The sequence below is a fragment of the Staurois parvus genome, unplaced genomic scaffold, assembly GCF_062004578.1.
Source record: "Staurois parvus isolate SC_StPar_1 unplaced genomic scaffold, SC_StPar_1.0 ptg000422l, whole genome shotgun sequence".
NCBI lineage: Eukaryota > Metazoa > Chordata > Amphibia > Anura > Ranidae > Staurois > Staurois parvus.
Window position 1 is genome coordinate 5,339,973 of NW_028318218.1, and position 21,896 is coordinate 5,361,868.

Here is a 21,896-nt window from a genome sequence, read left to right on the forward strand (position 1 = left end):
CAGTTATTAGGGGCCATATTATACAGTAGGCTTCCAGGCGACGTAAGGAATGGGACCAACATCGGCAGAATTTGGAACGTGAGCTTGAAAGGGTTACGGTGCTGTTTCAGAGGTCTTCAACGGCTGAGCTCCGACAGAAGGTAGATCACCTTCGCACAGATCTCAATCTTTGTCTGACTGACGAGGCTGAACGTCATCTGCGATGGTCTCATCAGAAGTTTTATGCAAATGGAAACAAAATAGGGACTATGTTAGCTAATAAGTTAAGATCGTTTGCTCCTCAACAACATCACTATACTCTGAAAACTAGGAAGTGTTTGAGAACCTCTAATCCCAGGCATGTAGTGGATGAGTTCTCTCATCATCTTTCGAAACTTTATGCTGCCTTGGGGATGCCCCAACTTATGTCATTGACACGTTCCTTTGGGAGACTCCTTTACCTCATAACAGACGATCAAAAGGGACATGTTGGGCGCTGATAGTACACAAGATGAGCTTCATCAAACAATTCAATCTTTGAAGGTGCATAAGCTTGCTGGCTCAGACAGTTTTAAGGCTCTCTTCTATAAACAATTTAGCGATGTTGTTATTCCTGTTTTGGCCCAGGTATTCAATCAGCTCAAGCAGGATGGTCAGCTGACTTCAGAAATGCTAAAGGCCAATATCGTGATGATTCCTAAACCAGGGAAAGATCAACAATCTTGGTCGAATTATCACCCTATTTCTTTGTTGAATGTGGACGCGAAAATTCTGACTAAGACTTTGGCCAACCGATTGAATGTGTTAATCCCTACCTTAATTGATAAGGATCAAGTGGGTTTCGTGCCTCGGCGCCAGGCAGCCGATAGTATTCAACGCTCTATTTTAATTAGTCATTTCGCTCGAATGCGGTCCCGTGACCTTATGTTTCTGTCTTTGGATATGACTAAAGCCTTTGATACTCTTTTCTGGACTTATTTACAGAAGGCCTTGCAGAGGTGGGGTGTGGAAGATGACTTTCTTTAGTGGATTTATAGACTTTATAGTATCCCGTCTGCTACAGTCCGTTATCATGGGGTTGAATCCTCTCGGTTTCCAATTAAGGGTGGTATGTGTCAGGGTTGTCCCCTGTCTCCTCTTATTTTTATCATGGCCCTTGAACCCCTTGCTGTTCGCATTTGACTTCACCCGGATATTTCTGGTCTCGAGTTGGCGGGATTGCATCATAAGATTGCCCTTTTTGCGGACATTATTCTGATGACTCTTTCATCTCCACTTATTTCTCTCCCCAATCTCTTGTCGCTTCTAACTGATTTCGCTCATCTCTCGGGATTACATGTAAATCCTACTAAGTCAGTGGCTATGAACGTTTTCCTCCCCCAACCACTTCTGACACACCTTCAATCTCAATTTCCGTTTCAATGGACCTCCTCTCTTCCTTATTTGGGAGTTAAACTTACACCTTCTTATGATTTGTTGTACCAGGTGAATATTCCTCCTCTACTTTCTCAGCTAACCCAGTTGCTCTCTTCTTGGCAGTCCATATCCTTATCCTGGTTTGGTAGGGCCCAAGCGATTAAAATGACTTATCTTCCTGAGCTACTTTATCCCTTCCGGGTGCTCCCTGTTCGGATTCCACCCCAAATATTCCTTATCCTACGGCGCCAAATTTTACGGTTTGTATGGGCTTCAGGATGTCCTGCTTTGTGTAAGCAGTTCATTTTCCGGCCACGTATTCGGGGTGGTCTTGGTCTTCCGAACGTTCATCATTACTATATTGCGGTCCAAGTTACTCCCCTCATTCAGCTTTTTTCTCTAAAGGACTTACCCTTGTGGACACTGATAAATACTTTGGACACACATCCCCTTTCTGCCCTCAGCCTTGCCTTCCTCCGTCCTTGCGGCCTAAATTGTTCAATCCTGTCTTGACTCATTCTTTAAAAATCTGGGACTCATGTAAGTACTCGGCGGGTCTACTTTCTCCACATTTACCTCTTTTACAATTATTCGACTGTCCGCTTTTCCCCCCAGGGGACTCTGACAAGATGGCCTTTCATTGGTGGATAACTCATGGTTTTACGATGGTTCCCTTGTTAATTGAGGGTCGCGGTAAGCGTACGTTTGCGCAGCTTCGAGAGAGTCATTTTATTCCTCCCTCGGAGTTATTTTGTTATTTGCAATTACGTTATTTTGTTGTACCATTGATTTGTAGATGGGACTCCCCACGCACCTTTTCGGGTTTTGAATCACTTTGTAAGACATAGGCTTCCACTCATTGTGCCCTATCTCAAATTTATCTATTAATCCGGAATCATATGGCTGAACCCTTACCTGCTTACTGTGCGCAATGGAATGTGGAGCTTCAGACGGAAATTTCTGCTGAGGATTGGGGTCTATGTGGCAAGGGGTTTTCCACTGCTCTCGCAATATACCGGCATTAGAGTACTCCTATAAAGTGATTTCAAGATGGTATTTTACCCCCTTTCGATTAGCTAAATTTATACCGGATTATATCTCTCAGTGTTTTTGAGGCTGCTCTCTAGATGGTACGATGCTCAACATTTGGTGGACCTGTCCAGTGTCCCGCCGCTTGTGGACTAGAGTTTATAATCTTAGTTACTCAGTTACATCCTTACTTTTTAAGCCACTTCGTGGCCTACCTCGTAGACCCCGCACATTGGTCAATTTTTTTTTATGGCTATAGAGCAGACTATTGCCGGTTCTTGGAAATCCCCTACTCTACAATTTGACGAGGTCAGGACCAGAATCCAAGGTTTCTTTGTCAACTAAAAATTTTGGTGGTGTTGCAGAATAAACATGATACGTTTGTCTCTGTTTGGCAACCGTGGGTGGATTACCAGCCAGTTTCTCATTTTAGCACGAAATTTTAATAATCTGTGATGTGTTTGGTTTTTCCTCTCCATCCCCCTTATGTGGAGATTGTGTCTCCCGGCTATCCCCCCCAGGCAAACTCTTATTTCTTCTTTGCTGGCGTGACACTTTCCTCTCTGCTCTTTTTCTTCCTTCTGTTTTCCTGTTTTCTATAGATTGGGGGGGTATGTGTTTTTTTTTTTACCCCTTGGCCCTCTCTGGATCTACATGATTCTCTTTTTTTTTTCTTTCTCTCCTCTTTCGTATGGTTTGTTTACACTAGACTGGTTGTCTATCATTTATTATTGTCATCTCTCAGGTCTATGACTCTCAGGGACAACATTGCCTCATGAGGACATTGCTCTCTGTGTATTTTATTTTTGCTGCCTTCTTATATATAGCCTTTATATTTCTGAAAGTGGTTGCAGGCCATGTGGCACTTTGCCTTCCATAGTGTTATCTGGACCCCAGCGTGGGTCTTGTATGAGTATCTCTGTGTTTGTTGTGTGATGTTTCCCTGTCCTTTACTGTTTGTTGTTGTTTTGTATTATACGATTTGTCATGGTTTGCCTGTTTCTTTTAATATGCTTAATAAAATCTTTGGTAAAGAAAATTAAAAAAATAAAATGTTTTGGCTTTAGACATATTTTTAGCAACTTTGTACTTGCATTTTTCCTTTTTTGTTAGACTTTTCATTCATTACATACACAATTCCTTGAAGAATTTTGTCCAGATTCCAGATACCTCAAAGGGCCATAATAAAACGTTTCTCTGAAGAACAGAAATAGTAGCAAGTAAAACGTACAATATGTGATCATATTTTTTACAGCGCCATTCCACATGCTAGAGTATAATCTGCATTGCTACAAAAGAAATGGCCAATTAAATTGATTTATGAGCTGAAGAAGTGTAGTGTGAGGTTGGAGTTCTCACATTTTAATTGGGCTGAGTAATATCCTCTAACGCTCCAAGTGCTGGGCTGCATATGGTTTGCAAAACATAGTCCCAAATAATCCAACCTTTAACTTTAAAACCCAGCTGCATGTTGGATGGTAAAGCATTGTTCAATCCGCTATCGGATATTTACCCCCAAGACCCCAGAAGGGAGATCTTCACCTACTACCTACAGTATATAATTGTGACATGCAAAGCTCACTTTTGCAGACTAGCTAACATTCTGAAGTGAGCTCTCTGTGTATATCTATAGAAAATGTTCTTTAGAGCAGCAAAATGAGTATTAGAAAGTTAGTACAGTGCTAGGAGTCCGACACACTTGTTGTTGGCACTGCGCTTCATCAGCAAAAACAAAATTAAAAAGAAAATGAGAATAGCCTCTAATCCAGCCTTTCTCAACCTTTTCAACACAGAGGAACCCTTGAAATAATGTTCCGGTCTCAGGAAACCCCTTTTAAAATTGACTATATCTACAACTCAAGATATATTAGCGCAGGGCTTAAAATTTCAAGTCCTGAGCTACTAGCCAGGCCTTATGAGTTACTCACCACCAGTTGCTCCACACATTCGCTACCCTGCCACGCCCCTAACCCCTCCCCTAAACATGCCCTCATAAATTCCCTCATTAAATGACCCCCCCCCCCCCATAGCCATGTCCTCTACCCCTTTTTCAAAAAAAAGAAAGGCGGGTGAGAAAGAGAAGGGGGTGAGAGAAAAAGGGGAGAAAAGGGGCAAAAAGGGGGGTGATTGGTATTTCTCCTACTCACAATTATGGCACCATCCCCCCATAATTTGAGGTTATAATGAGCAGACAACCCCCCTCTTAGAACACATGGTCTCCATTATGGTACAATGAGCCCCCCCCCCGAGAACACACACAGGGCCCCCTACTACATAAAGTGAATACAGAGCCCCTACCACCATCACACACAGACACATACATACACAGACACAAATACATACACAGACACACAGAGACACACACACACACACAGACACACACACACACACATACATACAGACACTTACATACACATACATACACACAGACACACACACACACACATAAACACATACACACACAGACAAGCACACACTCGCACCTACACACATATACACAGACACACACATCTTCCCTCTGGCTCTCTCAGCCTGTCACACTCCGTTTCTCAGCACTCCGGTCACAGATAGTTCTCCCCCTTCCTCCCACTGTTACATGCTGAGTTCTCACCAGTCTGTGAAATGTCCTCCTCCTTGGCATCTGTTAGTCTCTCTTTCCTCTCACCGGACCGGACTCGGAGCACGCTTGCACAATCCACCCTGCGGCCCTCCCCATCCTTTCAGGAGCCTGTCATAGGACCTCCTAAGGACTCTGGGCCCTTGGGTAGTGTGTGTGTGCCTTAATGCCTGAAAGCTTATTCCACTTCTGGTGCCGGCACACCACTCCATATCCATCGGCTGTTTGAGCGATCTGGCCCTCGCCCCCATGTTATTTCCACTCGCGAATTGCAAGCAGGCGAGTGGAAATTTCAAGACCTTTATTAGTGTGATGGTCAGTGGGAAGAATGCTCCTTACACTTGTGGTCATTGGGAAGAATTATCCTCTTATAGATAGTTAAAAAGGTCAATGGTGTCAGTAGGAATGTCCGAGAGGCAGTAATTGCTCATTGCTTAAGGAACCCTTAGCAACCTCTGAAGAAACCCTATGGTTCCATGAAATCCTGGTTGAGAAACCCTGATCTAACTTGTAACACAAACCCAGCAATGATTTAACCACCAACAAACTCTTAACTAACATTTAACTTCTCTACAAAACATAAGGCCTCATTCAAACGGCCATAAAAAAATGTACTGAATATTAATAGCCCATACACATGATAAGAAAATTGTATGAAAATTTCCAGACAAGGAATGATTATCTGATTGTTAGTATAGTGTGATTCCGACTTTTTGGATGAGAAAAACCAAGGGTGCAAGCTAGAAAATTTGTATTGCATGTGAACACAAAGTCCGACTTTCGGGTAATGTGTACAGTAATTGTACAGAAATAACTGAATAGAAAAAAACGCACATGATCAGAAGCAAAAAACATTTCCTCCTCTACTGCACTAGTATGTAGCTACATTTGCCTGCTTTTGCCTTTGTCGGCCAAGAATTTTGTTACAAATCAGTACCATTCCGACTACATCATGATATGCACTTACATGGAAAATCGGACAATCAGTGGTCCAATTTTCTCATAGTGTGTACTAGGCTTTAGTACTTCACACTTTAGTCTGTGAAAACGCCCTGCAGGAGGGACGAAACGCGTTGACGCATTTCCTGTTTTGCTGTCTAACGTACTACATCACTTCCGGTGAGTGGAGCATATGCCGGCGTGTAGGGCTCTCGGGGGCCATCTTACTTAAGGTTGGATTCTTGTGCTGTCATCTATTGCTGACTGAGAGATCTTTAAACCCTGGTGATGTGGTGTTCTGGTTCCATTTAAAACAATAAATGCTGATTATATTCTTTGAAAATGTGAGTGGTTTGGTATTTGCATTTTATCCTGTCCAAGTCTTGCAGTATTACACTATATATATTTTTTCTCTGTACCAATCATCTCTTTATGGCGAGTGATCTCTGTTGATCCTGGAGGTTGGAGGCTGGTTTATACTACGGTTTGGAGGTTCTTACCTGCATTGGGGGAGTTCCATTTAAGCCTGGTGATTGGAGGCTGTACTGATTGAGTTTAGGATTCCTTAAAACCCAAAAATAAGGCATTTTTTTCACCAATATCTGGTGAGTGTGGTATGTGATCTGAGCACTAAAAGGTGTGAACACGGGTCAAGGGTCTTTTGGATAGGGACTTTTCAACTTTATTTTACTCACAGTACTCATCCTAATAATTATTTGGAGTGGGAATATTCTACATATTTTTTAAATTTTTTTCATTTTATTTATTATGTTTTTTGTACTTTTTCTTTCTTTTATTATTTATTGTATAATTTATTTGCGCTGTTTGCTATTTTTTTATTATTACTTTATTGGTGTTTACACTAATGAGCAGCAACATTTATTTAGGAATTTTTTTTGGCGCTGGTGATTTTTTTGTATATAGACTAGGCTTTAGGCAGTTAACCAAAGTTCCTGATAAGTAAAGAGATCCATTATTTAATACATAAAAATTGTCCTGTTCTTTTTTTCAATGGTATATGTGCATACATATGTCCTCCGACACAGATTTTTGGATTTTGTGTTACAGATCTGAAGGCAGTACATTTTTAAGCACCTGTATGAATGTCCCTATTGAAAAACTGTAGCTGCATTTAGATCCATAAATTAAAAAAGTGTTGTAAAGGTGTTTTTTTTTATGACCATGTGAATGGGGGCTAAGTTTCGGTAAAATTGTTTTTTTTTTTCAAAAATCAGCACAAGGGACAGTATTTACATTTGAAGAGAAGTGTCCCTAACACGGGTGCAGGCAGTCATAGCTGAAATCCAAAGTCCTCTTTGGATCCATGATGGAGGAGGCAGACCTTTCATTCATATGCTTGTCCTTCTTTCATTGATGGAAGGTATAGTACAATGAACTATGAATGGAGGAGGGGGGCAGAAAGGAAGGGCATAGTCAGCACTCCATTGCCTGTGACAAGTCCAGTGCTCATATTAACCCCCTCAAGACCAGAAGATTATTATTATTGCTGTGGAGGTATGTAGGGGAGAGGAGTAGAGGATTTCAACTTTGGATTTCAACTATGAGAACAGGCAACAGCACAAGGGTCACTTCTCATTGTAATAAACGTTTTGTGTGCTGATATTTTTGTTTAATTTTATCTAAATGTAATCTAACTTAACCCCTTAAAGTGTATGTAAACCCTAACAAATTATATATAAAAAAAAGTTATATATATAACTCTGTTATATATAATAAATATATACAGCAAGTCCCCGAATTACAAACGAGTTCTGTTCCGGGAGAACATTCGTAAATCAGATTCGTTCGTAAGTCCGACAAAGTGTGTCTTATACACCTTTGGCACAAATATACAATGTAGAGCATAAAAAAAAAAACACACACAAAAATACTGTAAGTAAACTATTTTACTTTTACAGTTTCTTTAACCACTTAGCCCTCCTGAGGATTTACCCCCCCCCCCCTCCTGACCAGGCCATTTTTTGCGTTATGGTGCTGCGTTATTTTAACTGACAATTGCGCGGTCATGCAACACTGCACCTAACTGCAATTTACATACTTTTCCCCCATGAATTGAGCTTTTTTTTGGTATTTGATCACCTGTGCGGTTTTTTTTTTGCGCTATAAAAAAAAAGACCAACAATTTTGAGAAAAACATGTTCATTATTAAATGTTATTAAACATGTCCAGTAAAAAAAAATAAAAAAAAAGCAAATTTCCTCATAAATGTATGCCAAAATGTATTCTGCGACATGTCTTTGCTGAAAAAAAAAATCCCAATACATGTAAATTAATTATGTTTACGTGAAAGTTATATCGTTTACAAATGGCGGTATAGATACTGTAATTTTTGTTTCTATTTTTACTAGTAATGGCGATGATCAGCGAATTATAGCAGGACTGCGGTGGGCACTCTGACACTGGGGGGAACTGACATGGTGTCACTGACATCCCCAGTGACACCAATACAGTGATCAGTGCTAAAACAAGGCACTGACACTGTACTAAGGGCACTGGGCAAGAAGGGGTTAACATGAGGGACGATGAAGGGTTAACTGTGTGCTGTTTCACTGTAAGCTCTGTGTGTGTGCTTCACTGTAATCACACTGCTTTTGATCAGTGGTCAGTGTGTTTTAGGTAAAAAAACAAAAAAAACCAAAATGTGCACTATTGTTTCTGGGCTGTACTACAGGTACAAACAACAAATGACATACACATATATGGTATCGCTGCGATCGCCAAGAGCTGGAAAATTTATTTTGGGATGTTCTTTGGTGGTAGGCTATGGTAGCAACAAGAAACACACAGCTAAATTTAAAAAAAAATATTCTTTTTTTACTACTTTGGGCCAGTTTTCCTTTGATAATAAAAAAAAAAAAATCAGGAGATATCCATTACCATTTACCACCAAATGAAAGCCCAATTTGTCCTGAAAAAAACAAGGTATACTTCACCTGGATGTACAAAGTAGTTGTAATGATATGGATGGTTTTACTAACACATGTCAACGTTGCAAATTTGTGCTTAGGCATTTAGATTTGTTTTACCCTTAGGCGTGAAGGGGCTAAGGATCATCAGCAGTAGGAGATGGAAGGCAAGATGGAATTTCACTCACACCTGATGTTGATGACACAGGTTATTTGATGGATTCAATTCTGTCTACCCTCTGAAAAAAATGATCCAGTGATGTCTGAGTAGTAGCTCTTTTTTTCTCATCATAGATGACTCTGTAGCACTGGATGGCATTCTGAATGGCTGCTGCAACGCTTGTGTATTGTTCTACGTTGGGGTCCTGTGCCTCAAAAACTAACAGTGCCTCTTCAAGTAAAGAAAGTCCCCTTGCCATTTCCTCTGTTGTGAATCTCTTTGGTTCTTCAGTTACATCTTCCTCTTGGCTCTCTTTGTCTTTGCACTGGGCCTCTAATTCCATCAGGTCCTCTTAAGTAAGCTCTTCATGTTGCACACCAAGGAGTTCAATGAAGTTGTCCTCTTTCAGATCTAGCTCCAGCTTCGTGCTAAGGGTCACTAAGTTGTTGAAAACCTCTTTGGACTCCTTACCCATCGATTCAAGTCCATGAACTTCATGAAAAAATTGCAGGCAAAGGTTCTTCCAAATTCCATTCATAGTGACGGCTGAAACCTTACGACAAGCAAAGTTGATGTTTTTTATGACCTTATAGATGTTATAGTCCTTTCAAAATGGTTGCAAGGTTGTTCCTGTTTCATCAATAGCCTTCAATGCCTGACGAAAAGTGTGATGTAAATAATATTTCTTGAAAGTCGCAATAACTCCTTGGTCCATAGGTTGGATGAGCGCTGTAGTATTCATTGGCAGATGCACTACTTTGACGTTGGGAGGAAAGTCATCCATGAATTGGGGGTGACCTGGTGCATTGTCAAGCAGCAAAAAAATGTTGAATGGGATATCTTTCTCCAAACAATATTCCTCTATCTCTGGGATAAAGTGATGGAAAAACCAGTCCTGGAAAATGGCCTGTGTAAACCAGGTTTTAGAGTTACTCTTCCACACAACAGGTAGAGAGCCCTTGGCTATGTTTTTGAGGGCTCTTGGGTTCTCTGAATGGTAAACTAAGAGAGGTTTTAGTTTCATATCACCGGAGGCATTGCCACCAAACAACAGAGTAAGTCTGTCCTTTGCTGCTTTGAAGCCTGGCATCACCTTTTCCTCTTTACTGATGTAACTTCGTTCTGTAATCCTCTTCCAGTACAGTCTTGTCTCATCGACATTAAAAACCTGTGGGGGTAAATAAGCACCTTCGTCAATAATTTCTCTAAGTGTTGCTGGAAATTCTTGGACAGCTATTGTATCTGCTCTTGCAGCATCACCACTTACTTTTACATTGTGATTGTTGGCTCTAGCCTTAAATCTGTTAAACCATCCATGGCTGCCAGTAAAAGATGCACACTATTCACCCCGTTTTTTCTTCAAGTTTTCAAACAGGCTTTTAGCTTTTTCTTGAATAAGCATTAAGCTGAGTGGGACTCGACGCTGATCCTGATCCTGCATCTACTTACTGAGAAGTTTCTTCATCTCCTCTATCACTTTACCATGCTTTTTGGATATTATTGTTGACTTCATAGGCACAGCAGACTTCCCATATTCCATGATCTTGGCCTTGTTCTTTAGAATTGTGCCAATGGTTGAACGATTCATGTTATAAGAACAAGCGATGTCTACCATCTTTTTGCCTCGGTCCAATTTCTCAATTGTTTTCACTTTTGTTTCCATGGTTATTGCTTTGCGCCTCCTAGCAGTCCCCTCCACATCACCACTGCTTTTCCTCTTGCTTCCGGACATCCTGGGCTCTGTACAGTAAACTATCGCACCGTTCAGTAAGCACACAGCAGCACAACTGTGACAATGTCCAGCAGACACGTGAGCTACTTCCGTGCTTTGTTCGCATCTACGAATACTCGTAATACGAGGTCCGTTCGTATCTGTGAAAGTTTGCAACTTGAATGTTCGTAAGTCGGGGACTTACTGTGTGTGTGTATATATATATATATATATATATATATAGTCTATTATATATAAAAAAGAGTTTTGATACGTTAAAAAATTCTTGTTGATCCTTCCAGAACTATTGTAAGCTAATAATGTCCTGTCCTCTCTGCCTGTGCTGTTACCAATTACAATGTTCTGCGCTCTGAGAACTATAGAACGAACGTTTCTGCACATTATTTTAGTGTTGAAGCTTGTTTGCCCCTCCCAACTTTTACATATTCTAATTGGCTAGTGGGGTAGCAAAATTGTATCGGTGTAGCCACCTTATGAAGCTAGTGAGGTGCCTGTCATAGTGATGGGTAAGTAGAAATTTGCACAGTTGTGGCTTATCCCTGGCCTGTGAATGGATAGTGAAAGTAGAAGCAGCAAACTGATGAGCTGATGTCTCTGTCACTCTCCTCTCAGCATGCTTCTTGCACCACAGAACAGCTTATTGGCTTTTTGTGCTGCCAAGATGTATTCTGCTACATTTCTTTGGTGGAAATAACCCAAATCAGTATTTATATTTTAGTCTGTAGGAAAGATATAGAGTTCACAAACTATGGGATATATCTGAAAATTTATAAATCCTGAAGTACTGACGGCCAGTCTAATTTCTTGAGGCCCAAAAATGTCAGAACAGTACAGATATCCCCCAAATGACCCCTTTTTGCAAAGTAGACAGTCCAATGTATTTCCTAAGATGCATGGCGAGTTTTTTGAAGTTGTAATCTTTTTGTCATAATTTTTCGGAAATGCAGAAATTAAAAAAAAAAATATTTTCACAATTTCTTTACACATACTGTTACCAGTGCAGTACAGCATCAGCATATAACTGGTGTGGCGGTGATCAGGGACACTGACTGTTGACAGTAGGAAAAAAAAAAAGATTATTTTTTTAGCAATTGTTTTCAATTTCAATTTATTAAATTTTTTCTTTTTTTAAGAATTTTTTGCCTATTACACTATGACCACAGTAGTATAATGTTATTATAGTAACATTGTACTACTTTGGAGAAATGATCAGTATTTTTTTTTATTTTTATTGCTTATAGCAAAGAATTTCTTTGCTATAAGCAAGCATTTAACTGAATGAAATCGATTAATTCAGGTTTTTTTGTTGTGATTAGCTGTGATTGGCCACGTCTAATCACATGACACAGATGGGCTGTAATTGGCCCAGTCTGTGCATGTGATCACTGTGACCATTCACAGCTAGACTCGCTTATATACAATGTATGGCATGAAAGGAAGCCATCCATTGTATACAACTGTCATGTGACCTGCTGTGATTGGTCAAAGCAGATCACATGGTACTGGCAATGGAGCCAGTACACAGATCTGTCATTGACCGTGTCTAAGGTACATGGTCGGTGACAGATCTCTCCACAGTGTGGCCCTGCGGGCACTTGCAAAACGCAACACGGGAAGGACATCATATGACGCCCTCTCGGAGGGACAAGATGTTCGTCCAGCCATCAATTGACCATAGGCCAGGTGGCAAGAGGTTAAGCTAAAAAACACTGGAAAAAACGCTGGATAAAAAAGCTGGTAATAGTTTTCCAGCAGTATTTTAGTAGTGTTTAGGAGCAGTACCATTTTATTAACCTTTTTTTTACAGTACATGTAGGAACAAAAAGCTAGAAAAAAAAAGATGTTAGGAGCATTTTAGGAGCATTTAGCAGCGTTTAGAGTTTTTTTCTGCTGGAAACGCTCCCAAAAACTACAAAAACTATTTTTTTTCTGCTCCCAAACTTGAAAAACTCCTAAGCTTGAACAATGCTACTAGCCTACAATAATGTGAATGGACACTTCTAGGAGCAGAAAAAAATGCTGATAACAGCTTCTAGGAACTTAAAAAACACTAGCGTGCATGAAGCCTTAACATTTGACAAAACTTCTGAAGTTTATTCAGTTTTCACCATTCAGATGCATGTATTGCTAAATACAGTTTAAGAAAGTTATACACTGTATATATAATAATGATGACCAAACATTTTTCATAGTGTCCTAAAAATGTTGGTGATTGAGCATGGGTATTTTTTACATATATGATAGGCATGTCCTATTCAGGCCTTTATGGAAAGTAACTACATTTTAGTGAAGATAAACTGGGGCTCAAAACACCCTTAGCTATATAAAAAAAAACAATTATGTTTGGCCGTACTGGATAGGATGTTACAGGCCCCAAGAGAAGCTTGTTATTGTTTAATGATGGTTGCAGGAACATGAACTGCTCAGGCTTGGAAATCCTCAGGAGATTGGATTCAAAAGATGTATAGTTTTTCAAAACAGAAGAGCTATCTGTAACAGGGCACAAGACTTTTTATACAATTTCAAACAAAGCTGGGAATATTGGTTTTGGCGTGATTTTATTTTTTCTTCTTTTTAAAGTCGGAATCACTGAACTCCAGGCATATATAAAAGATAAAAAACAATATATCCTTGTATTTATTACTACAGCATTAAAATTATTTTTTTAAACGTAAGCACCTGAATTTGACATGGTATTAGCCTTTTGCATTTCTTGTACAGCAGATCTCAGACTGGGAAAGGAAGAAGTAGGAGGAGTAAGCAGAGTGACAGAGAGATGTGCTCATCACTGTGCTGCTTCTCCTCTCACTGTCCAGTCAAAGGCTAGAGGACATACAAGACCTCTAAGTGTTAATTAATCTGCAGCAGAGAAATGACAGATCTCCAGGCTGGCTATGCAGAGTTGTGTAAATCTCAGAACTGGATAGAAAAAAATGTAATACCTTTCGCATGTAAAAAAAAAAACAACAAATCTCCCTTATATGTATTTTATTTTTGCACTGTTTCCCCCATTAGATTGTTGTCAATGAAACAAGTGTGCCCATTGGAAGATGTGCCTTTAGTAACAACACAAAATGTTGGATTTCCCTTGCTCCCTGATGACAATGATCCCCAGGACAGAAAGAGAAGATTAATTTGCTTCACAAGAACACCGACAGAGATTCCAGCCCTCTTTACTCTATCCAAGTTACAAAAAAAAAGGTTTTGGCATCCAAGAGTCTATAGGACCAGAGCTGTTACCAACCCAACGCTCTCATATTTAATCAAGGGGCTACTGGAATTATTAGAGTGCTTAAAGGCCAAGTTCACCTGTTTTTTTCTTTTCTAAAATCCAGCTCCCCTACGTACCAATATACCATTAACCGCTTCAATACCGTGCAATTTTACACCTTCCTGCCCAGGCCATTTTTCAGGTTTCAGCGCTCTCACACTTTGAATGACAATTGCGCGGTCATACAACACTGTACCCAAACTAAAATTTTATCATTTTCTTCACACAACTAGAGCTTTCTTTTGGTGGTATTTAATCACCGCTGGGGTTTTTATTTTTTGCTAAATTAACAAAAAAAGACCAAAAAGTTTGAAAAAAAAACACATTTTTCTTTGTTTCTGTTATAAAAGTTTACAAATAAATAATTGTTCTTCATAAATTTAGGCCGAGATGTATTCTACTACATGTCTTTGGTGAAAATAACCCAAATTAGGATGTATTTTTTAGTTTGTAGGAAAGTTATAGAGTTCACAAACTATGGTATATATCTGAAAATTGATCAATCCTGAAGTACTGACAGCCAATCTAATTTCTTGAGGTCCAAGAATGTCAGAATAGTACAGATATCCCCAAATGACCCCTTTTTGCAGAGTAAAACGACGTACTTCATAAGAGGCATGGCGAGTTTTTTGAAGTTGTATTTTTTTGTCATAATTTTTCGGAAAATGAAAAAATAAAAAAAATTATTTTCACTATTTTTTTTTTTACATACTGTCACCAGTGCAGTACAGCGTCATCATATAACTGGCATGGCGGTGAACAGGGACACTGACTGGTGACAGTATGAAAAAAAAATATATATATATATATATTTTTTTTTATTATATTTAATTTTTTATTACATTTTTTTTTATTTTTTTTAAGATTTTTTTTTTCATATTTTACTATGACCAAAGTAGTACAATGTTACCATAGTAACATTGTACTACTTTGGGGAAGTGATCAGTATTTCTTTTTTTTTTTTTACACAATTTGCTTATAGCAAAGAATTACTTTGCTATAAGCAAGCATTTACCTGAATGAAATCGATTCATTCAGCTTTTTTTTTTTTTTTGTGCTTAGCTGTAATTTGGTCACAGCTAATCACATGACATGTGCATGTGATTAGCTGTGACCATTCACAGCTAGGCACTAGTATACAATGGATGGCATCATGAATGAAGCCATCCATTGTATACAACTGTCATGTGACCTGCTGTGATTGGTCACAGCAGGTCACATGGTACCAGCAATGGGAGCCGGTACTCGGATCTGTCATCGGCCGTGTCCGAGGTGCACGGCCGGTGACAGATCGCACTGCTGCGCCGCTCTGCATTAGCACAAACGGCGCATGTGCGGGAGCACGCCAAATGGCATGTACCCGGAACGGAGAGACACTTCTGAAGCCGCCAAACGGCCATTGGCCGGGCGGCTAATGGTTAATATACTGCTGTGGCGAAAAAAAAAAAAAAACTTTCTTTGATTCTGAGAAGAAGGCCTTACCTTAGCCCTAGTATTTCTTAGAAATCTTCATTACTTGCAGGTATGTAGATTTAGGATAGAGAAGCCAGTAAGACAGAAGGAGTTTACCAGCTGATCTCATTAGCACACATATTCTGCGCTGACCTCATTAAAACACACACCCTTCACCATCAAGTATGTTTGCACAGCATTCCCAGCATTCCTCCATTTCCCTGGCTTCCCCAGCGTCTCTCCAGATGGGCCCAGGCTGCATAACAAACTCTCTGGGGCCACAAGCGGCCTGGAGGTTGGACACACCTGATGTAGTGCAAGGGCCTGCCTGACTGGATACAGAGTGAATGGATATATAGCTGTTTCCTCCTATTCCATAGTTTTGGTAAATCTAAAGGAAATTGTACAGAGATTGTACAATCAGATTGTATAGTATTTGTCCACTTTTATACATGCACATAGGAGAGAGTGGACAGAGACACTCAGTTCTCAGATCTCATTCACATCTCTGTATGTGTTTTTTCTTCTTTTTTGGGGGGGGGGGGGGTTGGAGCTTTTCTGCTGATCATGCACAGGGCAGCCAATTCACTCGAATGGTCTGCCCGACACATGACAAACACTCCAAAGAAGCTCCAGAACTCTTTTTTGAGTGCAGCATGGTACATTTCTTTACCTGGCCTTTTGGTTTGTCGTGCAACAACACACATGGCAAACATGAGCCTGCTAACCTTAAGGGAAGAAGGAAGTGGTGGTAGAGTAATGAGGGAGGTGTGACCCAGACTATATATACACCATTTTCTGTGATGCAACCTACAGGAAGTGATGCAAGCTGAAAGACAGAAACATGACATTTTTGACTCTTTGTGGATGAGGTGAGTGAGAGATATGAACACTGGGACTGTAGAGCCATAAATTATATCACAAAAGGATTCTATTTATTATGAAAAGTGAAATTCTGCCTAAAAAAGTGAACTTAGCCTTTAAAGTGGTAGTAAACTCTTTAGGAGATATTCTCTCTTTTTGAGAGCCAGTGCATACTCATGCCGTTCCTTCAGAGCACTGTGCCGTGGCCCAGGACTCCCACACGCATGCACGAGAGTGACATCATTGCGGCTCGGCCAGTCAGATGGCCAGAGCTTGCGAATCTGGAAGACTGATTGATATTAGCATTTTATGACATAACCTTGCAGGAGACATTTTTTTTTATTTTTTAAGTTGCGGTTTACTACCGCTGTAAAAAAGCTGGCAATACACTAGAATAATTTTGTAATACAAATTTAATTCCAAGAACGTTCTTTTGATTTTCGAATTGTTATTGGATTCAAAGGAGCAGGATGGAATTGTTTTCTTGAAGAACACATTTCAAACAGCGAATGCGGTCCGGGCAAGTCCATTCACTCCAAAATCAAATGCTAAAAGCAAACTTTTTTTTAAAGTCCTTTTGAATGGCATTCCTCATATCATTGGTATTGATTAAAAATTCATATGAAAATCTACTGGCATATGGCCAGCTTAAGGTTATCCCATAAACCCTGCAAACTTTTTAAGGGCCACATTGTATATTCTACAAATTTTTTGGGGCCATAAAAATCAGTTTTATAAATTAAAGAGTACATTTAAAATTATTACATTTTGCTAAGTTTTTTCATAATTGGATTGATAAAATTTAGAAGAGCATTACAAAAACTTTAGTAAAAGAAACCAAGGAAATTTTGAATAAACTTGAGCCCATTAGAGCCCTCCTTACATCAGAATCCCCATCACAGTTCACTTTACATCAGAGTCCCCCTTACATAAGAATCTGAATCCAACTCCCCTCTTACATCAGAGGGCCATATAAAATCTTGTGGAGGGCCAGATCTGGCCTATGGGCCACAGTTTGGAGACCCCTGTTATAAAACATACTCACTGCTCCATTCACTCACTAACTTGGAGTTAGCACTGATGAGTGGAGGGACCAGCACACTTTAAGAGCACTGTTGGAAGGAGGAACTGCTTGCTCTTCAAAGAGAGAATAAAACAATAGTTGGCCCACAGGACCCATTTCCAGCTCATTAACTAATTGCTTAGCCTGGCAGAGCAATTCAACTTAACGTGACGAACATTTGATTGCCGCAGACCAGCAAAAAGTGCACTAATGAAAAACTACAAATGAATGCATAACATATTAACTTTGCAACACTTGGACACTGGGTTCAATTCTCTCCAGTGACATCTAGTTTGTATGTTCTCCTTGAGTTTTTTCTGGATGCCATGAAGCCAAGATTTGATTTCAGCTAGCTAGCAAGCATGCTACACAGAAATGTCAACTGTGGGTATACCAAGCTTCCAAATTGGACGTTCACTCACCGGCAAACATCATTTTCTTGTTCTTCTAATCCAAACTGGCTATCGAATGTGAGTTGTATCCTCGTGTTTTCTGCAGAGTCCAGAATCCATGTCAGGAGCAAGTTTCGTGGGTAACTGCTAGGAAAGCGGGGACTGCTTATACAACCATTTCCCACCACTTGAATGGTTTCTTCTTTTCGGTAGAGTTTAGTAAGTAGGTTACTTTCTGTTAGAACAGACAAAAAAAAAGCCACAGTCAGTTAACAGATCAACATTCCATAAAAATACTGCAAGGTTTTTGAAAGGGTTTTTAGGCTTTTGACAAAAATTGCATAACTGCTGTGACATCATCTTCACTGGTGGACATCAAGCATCAACATCTTTCAGCTACGAAGAATGGCTTTTCTGCTTCTCAACCCAACAAAATAATAATAAACAAGTAATATGGTGCATTGCAACAACTTGCAGAAAAGTTGTCCGTCTATATTCAAATTAGTAGAACTTTATTCAGATTCTTAAAAAAATATGTTGCAAAACTCATGCTGACAGCCAGGCAACTAGCACATTTCCAGATCAGTAATGACAGCCTAGGTTCCCTTTAAAGGCCAATTTTTAAAAAGTATCCTTAAAATGACTGTTTACAATACTGTGGATAAACTGAGGTTTTTGTAGATGTAAGGATTGTTTAAAACTCTTGCACTTTAATGGAACATGGGTGGCAGGACAGGTATATACATTTTGCCTTACAGGCACATCCTTTAATTTGGTGATTGGTCGCTTTAATATATTTTTTGCGACATTTCATACTTTATCGTTTATATTATATCTTTTCACTGCAGCATGCACCTTTTCATTTCAAGCTTTAACCAGAGAAAATTTCGGCATGCAGCACAATGAAAAGCAATAAATTTGTTTATCTTTTTTTTCTTTTTGCCTCTACAGGCACGTCTTTTTTCAACCTATATTACGATTTTCATTATGGAGACTGCAAGAGAAGCAAGAATCTGTAGCATAGCTGTGAAATCTGGTATCCAATGCCAAAGATTTAAATCTGAATTCTGAGCTCAGTAAAAATGTCATGGGTGCAGTGGTGCAACACTGGCAATATTGGGTAGGACAGTCTTTTATTTGTGTTGTTAATTTTTAGAGAGATCACTAAAAGTTTTGGACTACTGATGGTTCCCTTCCTTCTTAAGCTCTAACCTCGCCTTTAGCAACTAGAATTCTGTGACACCACAGAATTCTGTGAAACCCAGGAGTTGATAGGGGCTCCTTAAGCAGGGAATAATGGAGGAAAGAGGGTTCTACTGTGGTATAAAGTTTGATTAAAGTGTTACTAAACCCAGGACCCTGCCTTCACTATATCTGGTCTCCCACAGTTGACAGAACATGGAAACACAATTCTTTTAGTAAATATAAACTGCTAAATACCTTTTCTCTCAGCTGGGTGGAGCCTAAACATGGTGGCGACGGAGAGCAAGATGTGAGTGCTCTCCGATAACCTCCAAACCGACCCTCCCGAGACCCTCATGAAGAGAAGCCCTACCTGACTGAGGAGGGCTCCAAGCGGGGAGAGACTGGTGCGGTGAAGGGAGAGGAGAGCGGGCACGGACCTCCGGGAGGAGAACACGCTGCGGAGATTCCAGTGCAGCTGTCGGGTTGCCGGGAATCGAAGCAGGGCGGAATGAGCTCGCCGCTCGCCGCAAAGCATTACTGGGAGGCAGAGACGCTGGCCGGTTCCCTGTCAGAGCGGCAGTGACACGCCGGCTCCCCCCTGCATTACAGGACTGGAAGCATTACTGGGAGGCAGAGACGCCGGCCGGTTCCCTGTCAGAGCGGCAGTGACACGCCGGCTCCCCCCTGCATTACAGGATTGGAAGAGGAGTGAAGTTGTTGGGAGTGGGGGCCCGGCTGTGGAGGACTCTTGAGGAAAGGACCCTGGGTCTGAGTGACCCAATAGGGTGAAGAGAGCTACCCTTCTTTCTTGGGATGATCTTGGACAAAGGACACGAGGAGAGGAGTGAAACCCAGAGGAATCCCCCCTTGGACTGAGCTGCGGTGAAAGCCCTATCCCTTAAGCTCGGAGCCACTGCTTGGAGAAGAAGAAGGGTGAGTGAGAGCTGCTGGGGGCTTATCGTATGGGGGAACCCCAAGTGATATGGGAAATCTAGGGGTGAAGGAGAGGAGGGGAGGATTCCCTGGGCTAAGAAAGAGAAGATGAGAAGAGCTCCAGGTGTCCGAGGAGAGTAAAAATATAAGGGAAAACAGCAGGCTTGGTCTGGTGTACAAATTAAAGGACTGATATAATTTTATCTTGAGAATAAGAGAAGAAATCAGAGATTTAGAGGAAATGAAGAACAAAGGTCCTAAGGGAACAGGGCCCAAAGGGTCTCAAACAGGTACGATAAAAAAATTTACGTCGCAAGGAAACATTACGCCAGAAAGGGCCCAAGGTGCAAGCGCAAAAGGGGAAATGGACATTTCTCTGGGAAACAGTCCTAGATTATCAATGGGTATGAATAGTAGCTGCAGCCACCTAACAACAGAGGGCCTGGAAAAAAAAGAATTAGACAGTGAACTACAAGCACCAAATAAAAAGGAGATGATAGAAATGTTTCAAAATTTGGAAAAAATGATAAAGCAAGAAATGACAGTTGTGCGGAATGATCTAGGACATTTGCTATCGAGAGTGGAAGAAACAGAGGAAAAAGTTAAAAACCAGGCCCAAACCATAGATAATCTAGAGAAAAAAATAACTTACTTGGAGAATACCCAGAAAAAATTGCTCTACAGGATTGAAGTTCAAGAAAATAAGGAAAGAAGATGCAACCTTAGAGTCCGAGGAATTCCAGAGCAAGTAAAAGGGGAATCACTATATGACCTAGTTGTAAAAATTCTAAACTCCATAAGAGACAGACCTGAAACAGACGGGATTAAATTGGATGGAGTGTTTAGAATAGGAAAGTTTAATCAAGCTGCGGAGAAGGAAAGATCAAGAGATACAGTGGTCCAGTTCCAAAAATTTGGGGTCAAAGATGAGATATGGAGGAAGATTAAAGGAAGATCATTAATTAAGTATGGAGACTTAAATATCCAAATTTATGCGGACCTAACACCAGAGACCCTATGGAGAAGGAGATCCCTGAGACCCTTGTTGGAACAAATGAGAAAACAGAACGTTCAGTATAGATGGGGTACCCCAGCTTGTTTAATTGGCTGGAAAAATGGCGTAACAGCATATTTGAGATACCCGGAGGAACTGAGGGATTTCTGTGACAGACTGAAACTGCAAAGAATGGCGATAGTGGGGTGGGAAGAAGAAGAAAAAGAAAGAAGGGAAACAGAAGATACAAGAAAAGAGGACTGGCAGCGGGTCCGGGGGAGAGGAGGCCCGGGGGTGGGGAGAGAGGGGAGGGAAAATTAAGAAAAATATTTATTTATTTTTTTTTATTTTTTTTTCTCTCTTGACCCCCCAGGCCCTACCTTTGTTGAAGTGGTGGTCCCTTGGGAGCTTCGGGTGAGGGGGGAAGTAGAGATTCTTGTATTATTCTGTGGATAGAGAGAGGGGATCTGGGGAGGTCGAAGGAGAGGTTAGCCGGCCATGGGTGGAGCTTACGCCCAAAGCATCAAATCAGTGGTGGAAATAGATCCACAAATGATTCATAGGCAGTATTCAAGCCTAAATATGGGTAGGGGGGAAAAAAAGATCGAGGGATGGGGGGAGGGGGGGGATGGGAGTTGGGTTGGAGGGAGGGAGGGGTGGAGGTATTGGGTTAATACTCTGCAGGACAGAAGGGATAAAGAGGAAGAGGCAATTTGGAAGAGCGATGGAGCGAATTGGGAAGGATGGAAGAAATACAGTTTATAACCTATAATGTGAACGGGTTGAGTTGTCCGGGGAAGAGATTTAAGTTGTTTAAGGAGTTACATCATAGGGCAACGTCAGTGGTATTTTTACAGGAGACGCATTTTGAGATAGAGGCAAATGTGAAATTGAAATCTAAATATTATCCAATATGGTATTATGCAGACTCTCCAATTAAAAG

General features: G+C 40.5%; 1 protein-coding gene across 2 annotated transcripts in view; it reads right to left on the reverse strand.

Moving 5' to 3' along the window:
- PDGFD (platelet derived growth factor D) overlaps window positions 1-21,896 on the reverse strand; it is a 363,209-nt gene that overhangs the window by 198,761 nt on the left and 142,552 nt on the right. For both annotated transcript variants that reach the window (XM_089687280.1, XM_089687279.1), the window contains exon 2: window positions 17,872-18,076. In XM_089687280.1, coding sequence (XP_089543406.1) covers window positions 17,872-18,076 — 205 coding nt within the window. The remainder of the gene's footprint in view (window positions 1-17,871; window positions 18,077-21,896) is intronic.